Genomic DNA, 22,846 nt, shown 5'->3' with positions numbered 1-22,846 from the left:
GGGTGTGAGATGGAGCCCAGCATCGAGGTCCAGGCTGGGCGTGGAGCCTGCTTAAGATTCTCTCCCTCTCTCTCTCTCTCTCTCTCTCTCTCAAGAAAAAAAAAAAAAAAAGAAAGAAAGAAAGAAAGAAAAAGAAAAAGAAAAAAAAAAGAGAGTATGGACTCTGAAGGCAGATTGCTAAGTTCAAATCCTAGCTCTTTCTCTAACTAGTTATGTGACCTTGGACAAGTTTCTTAACTTCTTTGTGCCTCAGTTTCCTCATTTATAAATAGAAATAATAAATAATAGCACTAATTCTGTTGTGAAAATTAAACATATGAAAAGTGCTTAATTTTGCCTGGCATATAGTAAATTCTGTATTACGTGTTTCATTGAACAAATATTTACTGATATTTACACATGTGTATATATGTCAGGAACTTTTCTAAGGACCTGGGGATAATACCAGTGAACAAAATAAACAAAAATCTTTGCCCTGTGGAACTTCCATTCTATAATAAAAATGATTATTATCAATTGTCCATAATTCTATTTCTGCAATACCTTTCCTCTTGCATCATCATCATCAAAATTCTACCCTTCCTTCAAGATCCACCAAAATGCCACTCTGCCCCTTGAAATGTTATCACATTTATCACATTTATCACATATATTATCAAATATCAACCATATTAAATCTTATAGTTCCTTGTACAGTTTTATTTCCCTTGATGCAGTATAGTGTCAGCTGTTATTCCTTTCATCCTTGTAAATAGTAGCAGGATGTACCTTGCACCCAAGCACATAGTAGATGCTCAATGAATGAATGAATGTAGGCAAAGAATACTTTACATGATCTTTCATTTAACTTCTAGTGATTAATCTTATGTTCTTTAACTGAAAATATAAAAGATTTAAAACATAGATCATTTTATTTTCAACTCGGGAAATATCAGATATCAATATCAAATTTTCCTTGTTTACTACTTGGCTTTATTCACCATCATCATTTGGGACCTTATTCACTAGTAGCCCAATTTTTGTTGTTTGCTTTGCTATGTATACCCTACAGGATATTTAATGTCCCTTGTTATCACCAGTTAGAAAGTGCCTTTAAGTTTTTATTACAGGAGCCAAGTGGATAAAGTATATTTTATTTGTATATTTTCCACGTGTAGCACAGAATTTTCCCATTTCTCACTTCCTTCCTAACATGAAAAAATTTCCAGTTACTCATCTGCAATACTGTGGTTCATTAGTTCTTGTTTTTCCTCCATTCCAAAGAACTGTAGATGTCTAAAATTTGTTTTTATTGCATCTCTAATAAGAAATTAGTTTCTTTTCCTCAGTATCAAGTTTCTTCCCTCTAAATTTGCTTGCTATTCTCTATCCATGACTGGAAAGACCAGACTGACTATAGGTTGTCTTGTACTTTCTAATTTGTATTTTCACAATGCTGTAGATCACAACGCTATGATAAAATGCAGAATTTATTAAAAAAAATTTTTTTTAATGTTTACTTATTTTTGAGAGAGAGAGAGCATGAACAGGGGAGGGGTGGACAGAGGGAGACACAGTATCCGAAGCAGGCTCCAGCCTCAAAGCTGTCAGCACAGAGCCTGAGGTGGGGCACAAACCCTTGAACCGTGAGATCATGACCTGAGCTGAAGTCAGATGTTTAACCGACCGAGCCACCCAGGCTCCCCAGAATATATTATACTACATTTCAATCACCTTTACACCACTTACCCTTGCCACATTATCTTAACTATTCCTTTTATCCAAGCAGAATCCCATCAGAATGGCATGACAATCTTCTGTTTTTTAATAACACGCCAACACAATAGATTTTTAAATAATGATCAAGGATTTTTTTTTATTCATTAAGTTTCAGTATCATTACAGAAAATGTTATGGTACAGAGTTGTTTAACACTATTTTTTCTTTGCTCTTGATTTCCACATGAATGCTGGTAACACTAATATCTGTACAAGATCAGTCTTTGATTTTATTTTTTGTTCTGTACAATTTTAAATGTATTGGTTAAAAAGGCTGTCAGCACTTAAGGAAGCATTTTTCCCCCAGTTTGTTTATTCAAATAAAAGGTATCCAGTTACCGCCCCAGAGTACTGTGCCATGAGGCTACCGGGGTGAGGCGCCTCCCGGGCGCTCTGCAGGTGAGGGTGCTCCCTGCAGCAGGGCTGGGCCTCCACCCGGTCACTCTTCTGTTGGCACTGTGCACATAAACACGATACATGATAAAGAACAAGCAAAAGCTCTCTGAAAAGCGGTTATGAAGCATACGAAGAAGGGAATCCAAGTGTTGCCTACGCTAGTATAAATAAGCAGACAGCCTTGATTAAGAGCATAATTAGTTGTATTTTAAAGATGAGAAAAACACAAGTTCTGCAGGCACCTACTGCTGTCTACTAAAAGCTATCGCTATCAGACCTAGCATTGAACACACAAAGCAATTTGCAAGAAAGAAAAAATTTGCTTTGATATAATCAGAATAGAGTTGTCTGTTAAGATTTATTTTTAGGTGTTTTTTCTTTAAAAGGTATTTAAATTCTTTTGAAATATAGTTCAAGATGTTGACTATACAGATCAACTTTTATCCAGATCAGAAAAACTAGCTGTGCCGTTGCATATTACAGGATACAGTCAATGATATGTGGACATGCATCAAAGCTTTCTCCCTCTGGGACCATCATAGCCGTCCAATGACCATGACATCCACCACCTCGCCCTTGTGGAGTTCCACGTACTGCTCTGTCTTTGGAGGTAGCATCAACAAGCCATTGGCGCTGCGCATGCTCATCAGACGGCTGCTCATCTGATTACCTAGAAAGAAATATCTCATTACAGCAGCATAAGCAGCACACTGTGTACATTTGGAGCCCTTGCGGTTCTTTTCAAAATAAACACCCATGAACAGAAACACAGGTCTTCAAGAGGAAGAGAGAAGATCGGACTTCCCAGTCCCTTTTCTTGCTACTGTATCCTACTACCTTCTCACTAAACTCTAAAAATAAACAGCAGAAATTATTGCCTAAAAAGAATAAAATAGGATTTTATAGCATTATGCAAAACGCCATAGAATTTCTCAGTTCAGGCTAAAAAATGTTATGTGTGTCTGAAAAGAGAGGCTTTTAAAACTTATTTAAAACAAGATAATAATAGCAGTGGCTACCACTTTTTTTAGTATTTATTAAATACCAGATAGTGTGGTGGGCATTTTACTTAACTATCTTATTTAATTTGCACAACACTCAAAAGAGGTTAGGTAATTTGCCTACAGTCCTACTAACGAGTTGGTGGCCAATTTGAATGTAAGTCTGGGGGAGACACTGCCTATGTACTTATTCCCTCTGTTAACTGATGTTTGCACTTGATAGGACCTTTGTTTAGAGGGTAATACAGTTTTCTGGAGACACATCAGAAGTTATATAACTATGACTAGACTACTTGGGGATAAAAGTTTAAAGTGTAGAGGTGGTAACTATAGAATACTTGAGTTATCAATATTGATTTCTCAGTGCTTAAAATTTACCAATATTTAAGGTATAGTAGAGGCTACAGAGGATCACATTATAATTGAGCTTTAATCTCACATTTCAGAGTAGCATACTCATAGTACAACCAAAGTTGTGCTCAGAATTTAGAGGTTGAACAAATAGACAAAAATCTTCCATAATTCTAAATTTGTGTTTATCTAGAAAATATGGCTCCATGGAATAAGTAAAATTTTGTTTTTACTCTTATTTTCTTCTTATGCTATACCATTAGGGAATAATTTAACTCATCTAATCTTTCAAAAAGGAAAATGTACAACAATTACTAAATTAGGTGTGCCCAAGGAGGGGGTTATGCATAAATTTTGTGTTTTAATGGGATACATGGATAGACATACCCACAGATGTGAATGACTAACCTGTGCTCTGTGCCCAAGGCAGTGGTTCTTGGTGATGCCAAGTCAATATACAGCGATGGTATTCTGGGCGAGGATCCAGTTTTACATCACATGATAACTATAGAATATAGAGTAAATGAAAACAAACTTGATCACCTGATCATCCCTTAAAACTACAGGGTGGTGGAAATTGTGCAAAGAATAAAGTAGACATGGAAAATATCTTGGCATTCTGCTGTTCCCACCTCTACCACCTTATGTTCTTAATACAGACGTCCAGAAGTTGGGTTGTTCCAGTGAAAAGAGAAGACTAAGAAGTTGGTATTCACAGTGGGGAAAAGGGCAGATGAAAAAGAGAAGGTCTATTTTTGAAGTCTAATTTTATGGGTTGATAGCACAGGTACCTCTGACCTAAGAATTGAGAAAGCAGATATTTTAACACCGAAAAATAAAAGAAATAGACCTAAAGAAACAAGCTCAATATCTATTTATATGTATGTCCATCCATCCATCCGTCCGTCCATCCACCTGTCTGTCCATCTAATAAATATTTACTGAGGCACTCTTCAGCTACCAATTCATACACCTATCTTTAACATAAAAGGGACACTTTCTTTTACTCCTGAATATTCCCCATGTCCCAATACTGACCATACAACCTCTTTCAGGCAAATAAAAGTAGTCTCTACTAAAAGTTATACCATTTTTGTTTAGCCACATCACTGGTAATAAAAGAATTATGGAATGGCATCTTTCATATCTTTCCATTAAGGATGAAAACCTTTCTAATATAGCAACTTCAGTTTACACATGCAATGTAGAATGACTAATCAACCTTTAACCTAGAGCCATTAAAAAAATCTATTTCATTAAATTCATCTTGAAATCTGATAAATCAAAGTGATAATGTCTTGGTAGTAGGTACCTAAGAGGTATTCCTTGAACAAGTTTATATAGTGTATAATTATGGACGATAGCCTATCAAAGATTAGTTCAATTTTGGTGAATATAAGACTTGTTCCAGTGTATGAGAATTAACATTTTCCATTAGCACAATAATCATTGAAGTTACTCTCCTTAAAATGGAAGAGAAACCTTTTATTCAACTAGAACAGGTATTGCTTAGATCAAATGATTCAATTACAGCTTGAATATCCTAGAGATTTTTGTATTTTCATTTTCATTTGTTTCCATATATTTTTAAATTTCTTTTCTAATTGGCTGGTGGACCCATTCATTCTTTAGTAGGATGTTCTTTAACCTCCATGCTTTTGGAGGTTTTCCAGACTTTTTCCTGTGGTTGATTTCAAGTTTCATAGCATTGTGATCTGAAAGTGTGCATGGTATGATCTCAATTCTTTTATATTTATTGTGGGCTGTTTTGTGACCCAGTATGTGATCACAGGAAACCATCAAAACCATAGAGGAGAAAGCAGGAAAAAACCTCTTTGACCTCAGCCACAGCAATTTCTTACTCAACACATCTCCAAAGGCAAGGGAATTAAAAGCAAAAATGAACTATTGGGACCTCATCAAGATAAAAATCTTCTGCACTGTAAAGGAAATAATCAACAAAACTAAAAGGCAACCAACGGAATGGGAAAAGATATTTGCAAATGACATATCAGATAAAGGGCTAATATCTAAAATCTACAAAGAACTCACCAAACTCCACACCTGAAAAACAAATAATCCAGTGAAGAAATGGGCAGAAGACATGAATAGACACTTTCCCAAAGAAGACATCCAGATGGCCAACAGACACATGAAAAGATGCTCAACGTCACTCCTCATCAGGGAAATACAAATCAAAACCACACTGAGATACCACCTCACGCCGGTCAGAGTGGCTAAAATGAACAAATCAGGAGATTCTAGAAGCTGGCAAGGATGTGGAGAAACAGGGACCCTCCTGCACTGTTGGTGGGAATGCAAACTAGTACAGCCGCTCTGGAAAACAGTGTGGAGGTTCCTCAAAAAATTAAAAACAGATCTACCCTATGACCCAGAAATAGCACTGCTAGGAATTTCCCCAAGGGATACAGGAGTGCTGATGCATAGGGGCACTTGTTTATAGCACAATGTTTACAGCAGAGCTTTCAACAATAGCTAAATTATGGAAAGAGTCTAAATGTCCATCAACTGACGAATGGATAAAGAAGATGTGGTCTATATATACAATGGAATACTATTTGGCAATGAGAAATAATGAAATCCTGCCATTTGCAGCAATGTGAATGGAAGTGGAGGGGTATTATGCTATGTGAAATAAGTCAGTCATAGAAAGACAGATGCCATATGTTTTCACTCATATGTGGATCCTGAGAAACTTAACAGAAGACCATGGGGGGAGGGGAAGGGGAAAAAAAATAAAGTTACAGAGAGGTAGGGAGGCAAACTCTAAGAGACTCTTAAATACTGAGAACAAACTGAGGGTAGATGGGGAGCCAGGGGAGAGGGGAAAGTGGGTGATGGGCATTTAGGAGGGCACCTGTTGGGATGAGCACTGGGTGTTACAAGGAAATCAATTTGACAATAAATTATATTTAATAATAATAAAAAAGAATATCCTAGAAATTTTGATTCAGGTAAATCTATCACCAATCTATTCTGGTTACTCTGTTTTTTAAACATTCTAATTATTCACTCTGACAGTCCCTGCTTTTCCTCTGGAATCCAGAATAAAATTCAATGCTGAAGTGTTTTTCCTTGGCTAAATCATACTAAATTCTTTCAGTTGATATTGCTTATGTTTATACTCTATTTCATATCTACTGAGGGGTAACTTGCCATTATTCCTGAATTATTGTGTGCTTAGCTGAGGGCAAAAATGTCTCTCTCTCTTTCAATCTGTGTATGGGGTTCTCCAGAATTAAACTACAAGACTATTCCCGTGGCTGTGTTATTTGTTAGGTGTCTGAGCAGGTTTTCACCTGGCAAAGGCACTGATTGGCTCATGGTAGTACGAGAGAACAAATACTAGAATGGGGTGATATCTGACCTCTGCCTTCTACTCCCAGGTGTACCGTTAACTGGCATGCTATGTTAGGAAATTATTTTGCTTTCCTATACCTGTTTGTTTATCTACAAAATGGGGTTGTTTGTTTTAAAGGAAGATATTTATGTTAATTTAAAGAACAAGAATCAATTGCATCAAATTGAGGTGAATACAATTTTTTTTGTAGCCTTACAAATAGCTGTTCCTTTTGCTGAGATGAAACCGGCTAGATTTTTATGGTATTTTATGAAAATGCAGAATACTTTATTAACCAATATATTTAGCTGTACTGATATTATAGTTCTGGCATATTATATCACTTAGCTTAAGAAATCACTTATTTACTATGAGTGTCAGTGCTTACATGAATGATGTACCATGAGGAAACACAAAACACATTTTTTTCGGTGAAAAAGTTGATGCTTCACTTTAAAAAAAATGTTTATTTATTTATTTTGAAAGAGAGAGAGAGAGAGCGAGCGAGTGAGCATGAATGGGAGAGGTGCAGAGAGAGCAAGATAGAGACAGAGAATCCCAAGCAGACTCCGTGCTGTCAGTGCAGAACACAATGCGGGGCTTGATCCCATGATCCATGAGATCATGATCTGAGCCGAAATCAAGAGTCAGATGCTTAACTGACTGGGCTCCCAAGACACTCCTGATGTTTCACCTTTGAGGACTTCTTCTATTCATTCAAAACTAGAGTGGGCTATGGACTAAGACTATTTCCTCTGTTTCTTTTCAAATATTTTTCTGACATGCAGTAGTCACTCAAGAGATAAAACTGGGGGCACCTGGGTGGCTCAGTAGGTTAAGTGTCCCACTCTTGACTTCAGCTCAGGTCATGATCTCAGTTTGTGGGATCGAGCCCTGTGTTGGGCTCTGCACTGACACCATGGAACCTGCTTGGGAGTCTCTCTCTCCTTCTCTCTCTGCCCCTTCCCTTTGCTTGTGTGCATGCGGTCTCTCTCTCTAAATAAATAAATAAACATTAGAAAAGAGGTAAAACTGTATTATGTGGTATAGTATCATATATGTTCTACATGTAAATGTTTAAGGGAGAAAATTAGAGAAAAAAAAAAGGTCAACAGAATGAGGAAATAAGCCACAAACTGGGAAAAAATATTTGTAAAAGACATCTGATGGATGTCTGCTTTCCAAATTATACAAAAAATTCTTAAAATTCATTAACAAACAACTCGATTAAAAAATGGGCAAAAGGCCTGAACAGATATCTCATCAAAGAAGATATACAGATGGCAAGTAAACATTGAAAGATATTCAACATCATATGTCCTTAGGGAAGTGCAAACCAAAACAATGAGATATCATTACACACCTACCAAAGGTCAAAATGCAAAACTCTGGCCACACCAAATCCTGGTGAGAATGTGGAGGAATGGAAACTCTTAATCACTGTTGGTGGGAATGCAAAATGGTACAGCAACTTTGGAAGATGGTTTGGCAGTTTCTTACCAAAATTAAACATACTCTTAGTATACAATTCAGCAATCGTGCTCCTTGCTATTTACCCAAGTAAAGGGAAAATTTATGTCCATACAAAAACCTGCACATAGATGTCTTTATCAGCTTTATCCATAATTGCCAAAATCTGTAAATAATCAAGGTGTCCTTCAGTAGGTGGATTGACAAACAAATGGTGGTACACCAGACAAGGAGGAAACTTATATGCCTATTACTAAGTGAAAGGAGTTAATCTTAAAAGGCTGCATGACTCTGGAAAAGATACAACTATGGAGATAGTAAAAAGATCAAGATTATAGCATAGAGGGAGGGATGAATAGGGAGAGCACAGAAACTACTCTGTATGAAAGGACAATGGTAGATACATGAAATTATACATTTGTCAAGACCCAATGAATATACAACACTAAGAGTGAATCCTTGATAACCCTGGGTGATAATGATGTGTCAGTTGGTTCATCAGTTGTAACAAATGTACCACTTTGGTGTAGATGTCAATAGCAGGAGAGGTTGTACATGTGTGAGGACAGTAGGTATATGGGAACTCTATGTACTTTCCATTTAATTTTGCGGTGAACCTAAATGAACTTAAACCTAAAAAAAATTTATTAATAAAAAAAAGGTGAGAATATTTTGTTCTTCCTCTTTGTCCTGTCCATCTTACAGAGAAGTGACCTAAAAAATTTCTCAGGGTAAATAGTTATTTGCAAATCCAGTGCAATAACGTTATTTCCAGAGCTGTCAACAAGGTATTAAAATGGCACAAAGAAGCTAAGTAGCCAACCCTTCTTAGGGACACCGAGAAAGGCTTCACAGGGGATGTGATTTCTGAGTCTTATGACTAAGGAGTCTTGAAAACTGAGAAAGGAGATGGTGGTGGTTAGGCAAGAACCTTCTAGGAAGGGGAATAATCACAGGCATAGGCAGGGGATCTCATGTCCATTTTGGAAGCAGTAAATAGCTTACTATGGTGAGAGTTCAGGACGAGAAACAGATGAAGCTGGAGAGGGAAAAAGGCCATGGGGTGAAGGGCCTCCTATGTTCACATGAGCAGTTTGGATTTAACCCGGGGGTAATGTGAAGCATGGAAGCATTTTAGTTGGAGATGCTTACATGGTTAGAGTTAGAACAGGGGTTTAAGAGGAAGCAAGATTAGAAGAAAGGAAACCATTAAATATGTCAAGGATTATAATCTAGTAAATGTTGGAGCCATCATTCAAAGCCAGGCTTATTCGGTTACAAAAGTCAGAGGATATGGATGGTGGAAGCAGTTTTAGGAGAATGGTGAAGATTTGGAAGGCTGCTGTAAGGAATGGAAAAGCTGATCCATAGGATATAAAAGGATCATGAAGGGAATTTGGGCCCCTGCTGAGGTTTGTAAATTAGAAGTGCTAATGTGAACAGCTGTAGACTCTTCTCTAGTTGTGGCCTAGGAATAAAAGTGAAAGATAAAGAAGGAAGGCTTGATCCAAGTTTGTGGATTTTTAGAGTGGGCTATCATGGAAGGAAGAGGCAAAAAAAAGTTGATGTGCTACACCACAGGACTTAGGTTGGGTGAGGAAAGTGACAAAGCCAGTGCAGCTTAAGGACTTAAGGGTAGGGGTGAAAGGAGTGTTTATACCCTTTTTACAAAGACTGATAGTAACTTGCCCTTGTTCCTAAATTGTACACCAGAGTTGGTGATTTTGGGATGAAGTACTTCAGGGTATTGGAAGTGACTTGCTGAAGTAGAAATAAAGATATTTAGAATTGTAGAAATAAAGCAATTGATGGTAAGAGGTGAGCTAGAGAGGTAGACTATGAGACACTTGCCAAAGACCTGAATGAGGAAAAAGTGAAAACTCCAGAAGGTTCAAGGGAATAGGTTGGGATGCAGGACTGTACAGATTGGAGAAAAGAATTTGTGAGAAAACAGATGACCAAAGGGGATTCTACTTGGGCCGGGGCCTAAGATAACATGCGCAAAGCCCTGGTTGATGCTGGGGGCCTGGACTTTGCTCCAATCTGGTCAAAGCTTCCAAAGAGTGGCTCAGGCAGCTTTACGTTAACTTTTTTGGTAAGTGCTATAAAAGTTACGAGGCGCTGATTTCATTAGTCTACCACAGAGATCCTTGAGTTTATTCACCCTGTAAATCATTTATCTAAAATTTATCATGTAACTTTAAAATGCTTGCACATGCTGCTATGGATCAGTTTCAAAATAAGTTTTCCACAATTTTTATAAATTATATTTTCATTTATATATTTTTCATTTCCTAATACGTTAAAACTGATTTACATCTCTTATAAATCATGGAAAGTCCTATAATTTTCCATATCCATTTTTTAATCTATAGGACATAATATTATGATATAATAGGTATCCAATAACATTTTTAATGATCAATGACTGATCTTGTCACAATAAATAATCATATTTCTCTCTACAGCTGCAAACACCTTAGTAATTTTCCAACAAAATAAACATTTTGTTAAGATGCTTTGTATTTTACTGTTTATGACATCAGCCAGAAAGCATTCATGAAGTTCTCATAGCAGGAAGACAATAATGCTCAAGAGAAGAGATAAGATGTGAAAATTGGAATAGCCCAGTAGAGTTCAACATGCCCATACTCTCCCAGCACATGCTGGCCTAATCCCATGGGAGATGAAAATATTTTCCCTTTCCCTTCTCTTAATCATTGCCTGAGATGGGCTGTTAATACTAATAGGAGTTGTGTAAGGTATATTTCTAGAGAAACGAGTTGAGAACAAGGGGCAGTAGAGGGCACTTTGATGGGATATTAAGGAAATGTGTTAAGGAAACACAAAAGGATATCTGTTTGTAGAAGCATTAGGTTAATAATTCAGTGAATTAAGGTTACGTTTTTAATTGCCTACTGAAAGCCAGAAGTATTTCAACTTCAATCATAACTGACCCAGGTTATGGTGCAAGTGTTCTAAATTGATGTCAGAATGCACTGATACAAAAGATGACATTTTTTCTGTTGACCTTTCAAAATAATGCAGCATTGCCCTAACCACAGGACAGCTATATCAGAACCAGCACTACGAGTTACCGACACCAGCATTTAATAACTACCTCACTGTCTGAAAGCAGTAAGGATTGGGAGGCTGTGATTTTGGTGGCCATTTTGGAGAACAGTAATAAGTGGTGTCTGTAAGCTGCATATTGGATGGTCAGAAAACACAGACAAGAGGCTTTACCATGTTTCAAGGAAGTGAATAAAGTTATGTTCTAAAAGTGACAGTTATGTCAGGAAAGGTGTGGGGGTGATTTTAGGAGTTAAAACCAAAAGAAGTAAACAGCCAAGGACACTGATGACCCATCTGACAGTCCCAGTGACACTGCTCTGTGGGAGAAGGGAGTTTGACTGATTCTTAGACTAATTCTCAATTCCATGAGTTGACAGGAGTGAGCGGCAGTGTGAACAATGTACCATGCATCAGTGTGATTGTAGAGCTCTAGCTCATCACTGTTGTCAGAAAGGATAGCTGCCACAAGTCAGTTTTAGAGAAGAGATAATGAATGTTAAGATGAGAAATAAATGAAAGGATTCATAAGAACTTTGCAAAGTCAAAGAGAAATCCTCTTTTTCTCTCTTATAACAATGCAGATTTTTCTTATTTTCTAAATTTAGCAAATATGAAAATGGTGAGCAAATTCATATTATTGGTTTAGATGTCTAAGCTTTATGACTCTGACCTTCTGATTTGATCAGAATACTTTTTGTTTACTGATGGCTGTTTTTCTTCTTTTTCCATTAAATTTAAAATAAGACCACCACCATGATTATTGGAAAATCCCCCGATAATCTGTTTTCAGAATATATAGTTGAGCTTTTACTAAAATTTTAGGAAAAGGAGGATATCTCTTCATATGCTGGCCTACAAAATCTCAATATTTAAAAGGTCAATGTTAAGAATATTTGAAGTTTAGGGACACCTGGGTGGCTCATTTGGTTTAAGCATCTAGCTTTGGCTCAGGTCATGATCTCTCAGTCTGTGAGTTCAAGCCCCATGTCAGGCTCTGTGCTGATAGCTTGGAGCCTGGAGCCTGCTTCGGATTCTGTGTCTCCCTCTCTGCCCCTCCTCTGCTTGCACTGTCTCTCTCTCTCATTCTCAAAAATAAAAAATAAACATTAAAAAAATTAAAAAGAAAGAATACCTGAAGCTTAGGTTTCCTTAATGTTTTATCCAATATATTCTCACAATAATATTTTATAAATATTCCTTCTTCCTCCTCTATGCCTTGTGTTCTTCCTGTCAACTAATCATAGCATTCTGTCACATTGGAATTTATTTCAAAGCTCTCAAAAAATAACAGTTTAAGTATTGGAAAAATGGATATATATATGCAGAAGATTAAATTTGGACTCCTTTTTTACACAATACACAAACATTAACTCAAAATGGATAAAGGACTTATATTTAAAATCCAAAACAGTAAAAATACAAGAAAACATACAGGAAAAGCTCTTTGATATTGGTCTTGGCAATGATTTCTTGTATTTGACACCAAAAGCACAAGCCACAAAATAAAAAATAGACAATTATCCATAATTGTCAAAATAAAAAATACATATCCAGTATTTTATGTATAAAAAATACATATCCAGTATATATCAAACTAAAAAGCTTCTGCACAGCAAAGGAAACAACAGTATGGAAAGGCAACCTATGAAAAGGGAGAAAATGTTTCAAACCATCTATCTGATAAAGGATTAATATTCAAAATATATAAGAGTCTCTTACCAGTCAATAGCAAAAAGACAAATAACCTGATTTAAAAATGGGCAAAGGACTTGAATAGACAGTTCTCTAAAGAAGATACGTAAATGCATATCAAAACCACAATGACATACCATCTCACAACTGTTAGGATAGCTATTAAAACAACAACAACAACACAAAAGATAAGTATTGGCGACAATGTGGAGAAACTGGAATCTGGATATAATGTTGGTAGGAATGTAGAATGGTTCAGCTACTGTGGAAGACAGTGTGAGGTCCCCCCCCAAGTTGAAAACAGAACATATGATTAAGCAGTTCTACTTCTGGGTATATATCCTAAAGAACTCAAATCAGGATCTCAGAGACATCTGCACTCTCATGTTTACTGTAACATTATTCGTAATAGCCAAGATATGTAAACAACTCAAATGTTTATTGATAGATGAATGGAGAAGGAGAATGTGCTATATTAATACAATGAAATATTAGTTTTAAAAAAGAAAGATATTCCTACCATTTGTGGCAATATGATAAACCTAGAGTACATTATGCTAAGTGAAATAAACCAGTCACAGAAGGATAAATACTGAGTGATTCCACTTATTTGAGGTATTATAGTCAGTCACAGGGGCACCTGCATGGCTCAGTCAGTTAAGCATCTGACTCTTGATTTCACCTAGGTCATGATTTCACTGCTGCGCTGACAGTGTGGAGCCTGGTCGGGATTCTCTCCCTCCTTCTGCTGCTCTTCCACTCATGTGCTCTCTCTCTCTCTCTCTCAAAATAAATAAATAAATAAATAAATAAATAAATAAATAAATAAATAAACAAACAAACTTAAAAAAAAAAAGCCCTTTATAAAAAAAAATAGTCATAGAAGCAGAGAATAGAATGGTGATTGTCAGAGGCTGAGGGGAGTGGGCCATGGGGAATTGTTTTTCAATGGGTATAAATTTTCTCTTATACAAGGTAAGTTCTAGAGATCTGTTGTACTACACAGTACCTATAGTTGACAACATGGTGTTCTTCACTTTAAAATATGTTAAGAGGGGCGCCTGAGTGGCGCAGTCGGTTAGGCGTCCGACTTTAGCCAGGTCACGATCTCGCGGTCCGGGAGTTCGAGCCCCGCGTCGGGCTCTGGGCTGATGGCTCAGAGCCTGGAGCCTGTTTCCGATTCTGTGTCTCCCTCTCTCTCTGCCCCTCCCCCGTTCATGCTCTGTCTCTCTCTGTCCCAAAAATAAATAAAACGTTGAAAAAAAAATTAAAAAAAAAAATATGTTAAGAGGATAGTTCTCATGTTAAATGTTCATACCACAAATCAAACAAATAAAACCACAAAAGAACACAGGAAGTTTATGGAGGTGATAAATATGTTAGTACCTTGACTGTGGTGATGATATGGGCATATGCGTATGTCTCGTCAAAATATATATGTTATATATATGTAATTTTTTTGTATGTCAATTGTATCTCAATCAAGCTTTTTAAAAAAAGCAATGGTTTGATACTGTAGGTCACATTGCCAAGAGAATTAATTATTAGTTATATAGAAATTGTGTTACATAATTAGTTGAGTAGTAGTAAATCAAACTGTAGTGTTGGTGGAGAAGGTGGACTCTAATTTCTAAGTGGCCTTTTAACCAAGTATAATTTCTTAGGCTTAGTTGTCCTTTTCCTAACAATGTGGTCAACGTTTTATTTTAACCCGCTAGTCTCCTTCTAGTCCTTTGACTGTCTTTTTCCAAATTGTTTAAAATTTATCAGAGAGGTTGCGGAAAAAGTGAGAAGATAAACAGTTGGCTGTGTGACTTTACACAGCTGAAAGGGAATTCTTGTCCCTCCTTCCGTATAGGTTTATTTTAGGGTAGTGCCAGTCTCATTCTATTTGCCATTTTATCATTACATATCCACTTCCGTATGGATTCTGCCAGAAAAAATTATTTACTTTAGAAGCTGTGGAATAATGTGGGCTGGGAATAAATGGGACCCTTTCCCCTCCATTTCTGTCATGATGGGGAGAATATAACTACATTTTCCCTCACAACGATTACAAAATTCTGGATGTTTATTTTGGGCAGTTGGAAAATCATATCCTTAATTGTTATTAGGCTTCAGTTTTGGTTCCTTGTCATTTAGAAAACATTACCCTGGCTTTGATGATGGTTGGCCGAGGATCCAAGATGCCCTGCATCTTTCTCAGTGCAGGCACAACAAAGAGGTTGCAGGTGACCACGGCTGACACAGGATTCCCTGAAAGTCAACCGAGCAGTTATTTATAGTATACGTATAAAAATTGCCAAAAAATTACAATTGTCTATACCTTCAGGCATCATAAAGAGTGAAGTGACTAACCACTAACTCCTAATCTTCTAAATCACCTTAAATCCTGAAGGATGCCAGAATAGAGCTACAGTCAACCAAATACCACAGAAGGTATAAACATTTGTCTTCCAGTGAAATGCAGAAACTTCTGATTCCCTGAAACTGTTTAACACAGTTTTTGATTTCCAATTTCCTGGGAACTATACATTGAAAGTCATTACTAATCTTTGTAAGTTTTAAAGCAGATTGTACCTGCTATTTTAAAAATATTTTAAAATTACCACAGTAATACATGCTCTGTACAAAAACATTTAGAAAATATGTTAAGCACAAAGAAATGTATCCATAACCCCCCTCTACCCAGAAATCTCTTTAAATTAAAAAAATAAAACTAAACAATTTAAGCTGCGAAGGACTTGAAGAGGAATACTGTTATAGGCTTAATTGTGTCCCTTGCAAATTCATATGTTGAAGTCTTAACACCCAATATGACTGTATTTATAGATAATAGGGCCTTTAAAGAGGTAATCAAAGTTAAATGAGGTCATAAGGATGAGGTCCTAATCCAACAAGACTGGTGTCCGTATAAAAAGAGGGAGAAACACCAGGAGCACACGTACGCAGAAAAAAAGGCATGTGAGGACACAGTGAGAAGTTGGCCGTTTGCAAGCCAGGAAGAAAGACTCAACAGAAACCAGCCTTGCTGGCATCTTGATCTTAGACTTCCAGTCTCCAGAACTGTGAGAAAATAAATTTCTGTTGCTTAAGCCATTTGGTCTGTGATAGTCTGTTATGGAAGTCTGCGCAGACTAATAGAAATACCAAGTTCTTTTAAAATTATAAGCAAAACTTGAAGAATTCAGTTGTACCCCTCCAAGAAGAAATCTGGGTGGGTCATGCACTTCGAAGGAAAGAAAGGTGGGCAATGAAAAAAATGACTGTGCTGAGAATCACAGATTTCGTTTCGTGTGTGGTACTGTTAACTAAATAAACTGAGCGGCCCGAGTGAGTTCCAAACCTTTCTGAATCTAATTTTACTCTTCCCAAAATGAAAGGTTTGGACTACATGCCTCTCAATATCCCTCCTGGGTCTAAAATTCCAATTTTACTAACACATTAAATCCAGTGGTATCGAGCATGTATATGTACGTGGAGGGCTTTGGATCGACTATTAGATTTTTAGTTTCCCTTGGCCTGGCTTGTGCTGCTAATTGCATCATCAAAGTAAAAGGCAATGGTTTAGCCTATTATTAGCTAAAACCATACCTTTAATTTTCTTCTACCCACAAAAGTAGTTAAGAATAGATTTTTTTAAGCTGTAAAAAGTGATGAGTAATAGTAATAATTTCAATAGAAAAATGAGTTGTCTTGCCCAACAGCACAGCAGACTCTTAATGAGAATTAATTGCTTTTCACCTGTCTCAAAATACACAGATGAATATGTTTCTGGGAAAGCAAAAAAAAAAAAGAAAAAAGAAAAAAGAAAAAAGCTATTGTTCAGCAACGATGACAGCATTCTTGTAATGCTGCTGCTTTATAAAATTACTCTAATTGAAAATGGATCGCAAACAATTGCAAATAGTGGTTATTTTGTGTGTAGGGGGGAAGGGATTACCAATAACATTTCTTAACGTTTACCTGTATTTTCTAATGTTTTTATAGTGAACATATGTTATTACAGTAATTTTAAAAAGTTAAAAAAAATGGCAAGTAGATACATCAATCTTTTTTTTTTTTAATTTTTAAAAAAAAATTTTTTTTTTTAACGTTTATTTATTTTTGAGACAGAGAGAGACAGAGCATGAATGGGGGAGATGCAGAGAGAGAGGGAGACACAGAATTGGAAGCAGGCTCCAGGCTCTGAGCCATCAGCCCAGAGCCTGACGCGGGGCTCGAACTCACGGACCATGAGATCGTGACCTGAGCTGAAGTCGGACGCTCAACCGACTGAGCCACCCAGGCACCCCTACATCAATCTTTTAAACTGCTTTAAAAGTTATCAAGATTAGGAGCTCCTGGTGGCTCAGTTGGTTAAATGTTCAACTTCGGTTCAGGTCAATTATCTCACAGTTTGTGAGTTTGAGCCACACTGGGCACTGTGCTGACAGCTTGTAGCCTGGAGCCTGTTTCAGATTCTGTGTCTCCCTCTCTCTCTACTCCTCCTTCTCTCCTGCTCATGCTGTCTCTCTCTCTCTCTCTCTTCAAAACAAACAAACAAACAAACAAACAAACAAAGTTATCAAGATTAGTAACAGTTTTAAATGTGCAGCCTTCAGAAAAGCAGAAATACAATCATGAATTTTAAAATCCTTTTAAAAGGAACCACTTTACTGATTCCACAATCTGAACATCTGGGTTGTTGCTGCCCTCTTTTGGTTCACTGAGGCTGGGCTGAGAAAATTTCAAATGAAAGTAGCAATTTGAAAATAGGTTATTTAATTATAACTTCTTTGGCAGATGAACAATAGTTCATAAGTAAAGGCAAAGTAGGCTCCCAGTATAATTCTTTGTCTATAGGGCAAGTCCTGTCTTCTGTAGACAAAGTAACCATCTTTTCTAGGCAAAATGAAGCTAGGAAGAGAATCACATTTTTCCAGAGGATCTGAGCATACATACCTTAAAGGCCCTAAGGAGTTTTTACTACAGATACATTTGAGGACTACTTTACTTAACAGTCTTCTCTCTTAACATTTCCTGTAGGATATAAACCTAATCTTTTATGCTTATAGATAGGAGCTTTAGAAATGCTTTCAAAACTCAAAACTCCAAAAAATGCTTTTCAAAATTTTCTGCCTGTCTTCCTTTCCTTATACTCTATTTTAAGATTCATTTACTATCAAAAGCAGATAAGTATCCCAAAGTCACCAGATTTGTGCATCTGAAAGGAATAAGCAGGTTATTTTCTGAAGGAATCTGTCCGAAAACATAGAGAATAGGACGCTGCTACAGATCAGAGGATAATTTTAAAAGCTGGAAAAAATAACAAGTAGATACACAAAACCTCTAAACTGCTTTAGAATTTATCAAGATTGGTAATGACTTTAAAAGCATGGCTTTAACTGCAAGCCAAAAATCAATAAAAAACTGACTGAAAGTCTTTATAAACGGAACCACTTCGCTTTTTCTACTGTCTGAACATGTAAGTTTCTGTTCACACGGGAGCGAGGATGGGGGACAGTGATATGGTCAGACTGATGATGCCTGGGGTTTGGCTGAGAAACCCCTCATTCCATGTTGCCTGCCCCATCCCAGTCCAAATCTGGCAAGAACAAAAGCCAGTTTTGTATTTTTTTTTTTGTTTTTTTTGTTTACCATTTACTTTCATGGGTGATTCAAGGCCCTTTGGACTTATGAACACAATACTTCTAACTATGGGAGGTGATTAGACTGCTAACTTAGACCAATTTTTTATAAGGAAAAGCAGGTAGCCCAGATAGATCTAGTGACAGTTAACACTTGGCTACCATTTTAGGGTTTGGGATATACTTTGAAAGATACTATCTAATTTGACTTTTACACCAATCATACAAAGTAGGCTTTAGCCCATTGTATAGATGAAGAAACAGCTTCAAAAAGTGTAAGTGATTTGCCCAAGGTCATACAGTAAGTAAAGCTGGGTCTTGAGCCCAGGTCTTTCAGATTCCAAATGGAGTGCTCTGATAAGGAACTGGTCACCTGGGTTTCAAAATGATTTTGATCATTTTTATAGGAAAAGCAAAAGAAACTGTTTCAATTATTCTTACCTGGTAGTGCAAAGATTATTTTTCTTACACCATCAATATCCAAGGTTGCAAATGTTGTTGGCAGGCTAGAGAATGAAAGAGATCATTTGTTAGGGGCTGCTAAGTAATGTGACAAGTAAATTAAGTACTCCAGTTTTCTTGCTATGTGGATTTCCATATAGAGTATTTATCATATAAAAATACTTTTCTGTTGACTCTTCTTTAAACCTTTATACCATGAATTGTTTCAAAAGCATTTACATTAATTTATTTTTAGCATCTTTATTTTCAAGTAACCAAACTTCCTGGTTTTCTGTAGCTTTTTTTTTTTTTTTTTTTTCCATTTCCTGCTAGTGCCAGAGAAGTGTATCTCAAATCCTGGAGTTTCTCTACCCTTCTAGTTGATAACGTCCATACTATTTTTGCTGGAGATCTACAACAATCATTCTTATTACTGCAAGACTAGCTGGTGATAGTCTATCAGATAACTGCCTGTTGTTCAAGATGAGTACTCCTCAACCATTTAAAACTATACTCAGCAATAAACACAACACTGGCTTTTTATGAAGGGATTTTTTTGAAATGTCAAAATAAATAAAATACCATGACTAGAACAAAACTAAAGCAATATTAATTTAAAAATATTTATAAATTATACTTCCTCAAGATTCTGACATGAATCCTGATCATGGGGGTGTGGGAGAGGGCTGAGTGTAAGTGGCATAGAGTGGACAGGCAGTCAAGAATAGTGATATTTTTTTCTGTTGATTATGCTTTATATAAACTTTTAGCTAAGATTTCCTTATATTAATGAAACTTGAGTAATGTAGAATCATTAGGGAATGTTAAAATTTCCATATAGTTGAAAAATTATCTCTTTCAGTACCTAAATCATTTTTATTATTTTTGCAACTTTGTCTTTCAAAAATGGATCACTCATTATTAGCTTTTGCAATAATATGATGAACATTAATATTTTTTTGATGATTCACAACTATCATTATTAACTTATTCTATTCTGCTATCCTACAGTGATGTAGGGTCACAAGGGTATATTGTGCATTGTTTTCACCTATAAACCATAACTTCATCCCACACGCTGAGGTTCTTGTCTCTTTTCCCTTAGTTTTTTTCTGTGGCTCCCCTTCATGCTAGGCTCCATCATCTTGTCCCTTAAAGCTGGCTTTAGGTTTAGGAACCAGAGAGGATTAGTAATAATTATATTGTCAGAATGATAAAAATAATAGTAATGTTATTATTTTGAAAGGAACATCTATGCATTACATCCATTATTTCATTTAACTTTCACAACAATCCCATGAAGTAACAGGTATCATCCCATTTTATAGATGAGGAAACTAAGACTCAGAGATTAAGAAATTTGGCTCAAATCACTTAGCTACTAAAGGGGAAAACAAAGATTTGAACCAAGATTCTTTTAATTTTATGGCTCATAATTGGACAAGGCTCTCAGAGGGTCTACTGTGAAGTGTTAGTATGTGTACTATGTAACATCTATTTTTGGCTACTCTGAGGCCCTTTTTGCTTATTTCCTGATTCTTGGCTGTATTTTAGAAAAACTAGATTACATTATCATACCAATTTATGAATAGGTTATTTGGCAATGACTGTTACTATGTGATGAAAATAATTTCCAAGATACACTCCTGGCAACAGCTATGTTCACTGTAGACGACCCATAGAATTGTGATTGGTAGTCCTGATTGGTAATAGTTCAAATGTCTTTTTGAATATCTCTGTGTCTAAAATGAAAGAGGTTAATTACATTCTTAATGTACTGTATGTGGGAAGAGCAAAGCTAAATTGTTCTTGAGCTTTTTATACTTCTTGTTCTACTATTAAGGAGCAATTACTTTTAAATTCTTATCTTTAGACAAGTATAAATTCTGGCCAAGTAAAAGGAAGCCCACTTAAACTTCTAAACTATTTTATTATAGCAAACTAACACACATAATAAGAGTGAGGCATGCATACAATGCATAATACTTTCCTTCTACTGTATTTAAAGCCAATTTAAATTATCTTTTACATCTTGCAGACAGGTACTGTGATTTCTCTAAAGGTACTCATTTAAAAAGCATTCCATTACAACAAAACATTTTATCATGCACTGCTATCATGAGTGTCCTATTACAAGACTGTGAAGCTTTTGTTTAAGTTCTGGTAAGCCATTTCCTTCTAACTCAGCACCTATTGTTCAGTTCTCCTCTTCAGATCAGAATGTAACAGCATTTATACAATGACTGAGGTCGCAGAGTGTTATGACTTTAAGGGAGAAGAATAAATGTTAGGAACTGATGAGAGCGTTAAGTTGAAGTGGTAAAAAGATAAACTGAAAATAAAATAGTACCAAAATTATACATCACAGGTGCTGAGATTGACTTAAATAATAGATATTACAAATAATTCTCCTCTAGAGGTGAGGGCAACTAATATCAGCTTCTTTCTCACTACAAAAAGAACAGTCAATTCAATTTTTGAGGTTACTGAGAAGCACACTGACATGCTTTTGGGATGTCCTCTGTATTCTAATCAAATTAGTACTGCCTACAGGGATGGGAAAAAATGCCTGTGCACTCACAACATAATAATATTTACTTAAGACAAAATATTCTTAATGAGAATGATTCAAATTCAATAGTCTCAATAATAAAAGGACTTTGTTAGCAGTAGCCATATTGGGGCAACTACAGAAATATAATGCCAGGAATTTTACATTCTATCAAATTGTGGAGAAGACTTTAGGGTTAATCTTAACTTCATACTTAAATGGTAAAATCATGGTGATAAAGCCTAATCCTAGACCTGATGAGAGGTAACCAATAAATCGGGGAGTTGAGGAGGGATGCCTTTATACTTAAAAAAGGTTTCTGAAATTTATGATGTTCCCATAGCTCACTCCTAACAACTGATGTCTCACCTCTACTCTCTCTTAGGGTTCACATGAATACCTATCAGAGTATAATTCTGAAACGAAAGCATAATTACTGTTGTCCCTGACAGCATGGAGGTGTGCTAGAATTTGAATGCTCACCTCTACACTGAAGCCTTTGAATGGGGAAGGAAAAGTTTATAGAGTAACAGGTCTGAACAGGGAAACTATTGCTTAAAGACATGGCCACACATTTTCATCAACACCATTGTTTGGCATTCTTTGAGGATTTATAACTGATTACAGAACCTCCATCAGCCCTTCCTTAGGGAGTTATTAGCTTTAGGAGATGTGCCAGATCTTGGTATGTGGTTATTCTTCTTTTTCCCAGGAGGTGGTAAGAAGCAGTATGAAAGAGTACTTATGAAGTATTTTTGCAAAGGGAAGAAAAATTGAATCTGAATCTAATCAAGCTTTTAGATCTAACTTCTAGTCCATACAATATACTGGAAAGAGAGCAGAACAAGTTCACCACCACCACAACGGAGCCATTAGCCAAATCCATTTGTTAGGACAAATGATTCAGTTTCTTCAGCAAGTCAATGGCATGAAAAAAGGAGGGTAGAGGTAAATGTTCTTATTCAATACAGATTTAGTAACCAAATACAGCTTGTGGAACTGATGAATTCTAATTCAAATAAAGCATGTAAGAAGGCATTCTCTCTTTTTTTTAATTTATTTTTTTTATTTTGAGAGACAGAGAGAGAATACGAGCTGGGGACAGGGGTAAAGAAAGGGAG

The 22,846-nt window shown here is 36.3% G+C and overlaps 1 protein-coding gene across 18 annotated transcripts in view; it reads right to left on the bottom strand.

Annotated features, from left to right (window-relative positions):
• Window positions 1-1,823: 1,823 nt before the first annotated feature.
• Window positions 1,824-22,846, bottom strand: part of GPHN (gephyrin) — a 645,091-nt gene continuing 624,068 nt past the window's right edge. For 10 of the 18 annotated variants that reach the window (XM_040477424.1, XM_040477432.1, XM_040477431.1 and 7 more), the window contains 4 exons: window positions 19,175-19,239; window positions 15,256-15,359; window positions 3,914-4,010; window positions 2,690-2,823 (listed from right to left, as the gene is read on the bottom strand). In XM_040477424.1, coding sequence (XP_040333358.1) covers window positions 2,690-2,823; window positions 3,914-4,010; window positions 15,256-15,359; window positions 19,175-19,239 — 400 coding nt within the window. Of the gene's footprint in view, window positions 2,824-3,913; window positions 4,011-15,255; window positions 15,360-19,174; window positions 19,240-22,846 lie in introns of all 18 variants that reach the window. The other 8 variants (XM_040477426.1, XM_040477422.1, XM_040477423.1 and 5 more) reach the window with 1 other exon arrangement.

The sequence above is a fragment of the Herpailurus yagouaroundi genome, unplaced genomic scaffold (assembly GCF_014898765.1).
Source record: "Herpailurus yagouaroundi ecotype Mexico unplaced genomic scaffold, PumYag 141, whole genome shotgun sequence".
NCBI lineage: Eukaryota > Metazoa > Chordata > Mammalia > Carnivora > Felidae > Herpailurus > Herpailurus yagouaroundi.
This window is presented reverse-complemented; position numbering and strand designations above follow the sequence as displayed.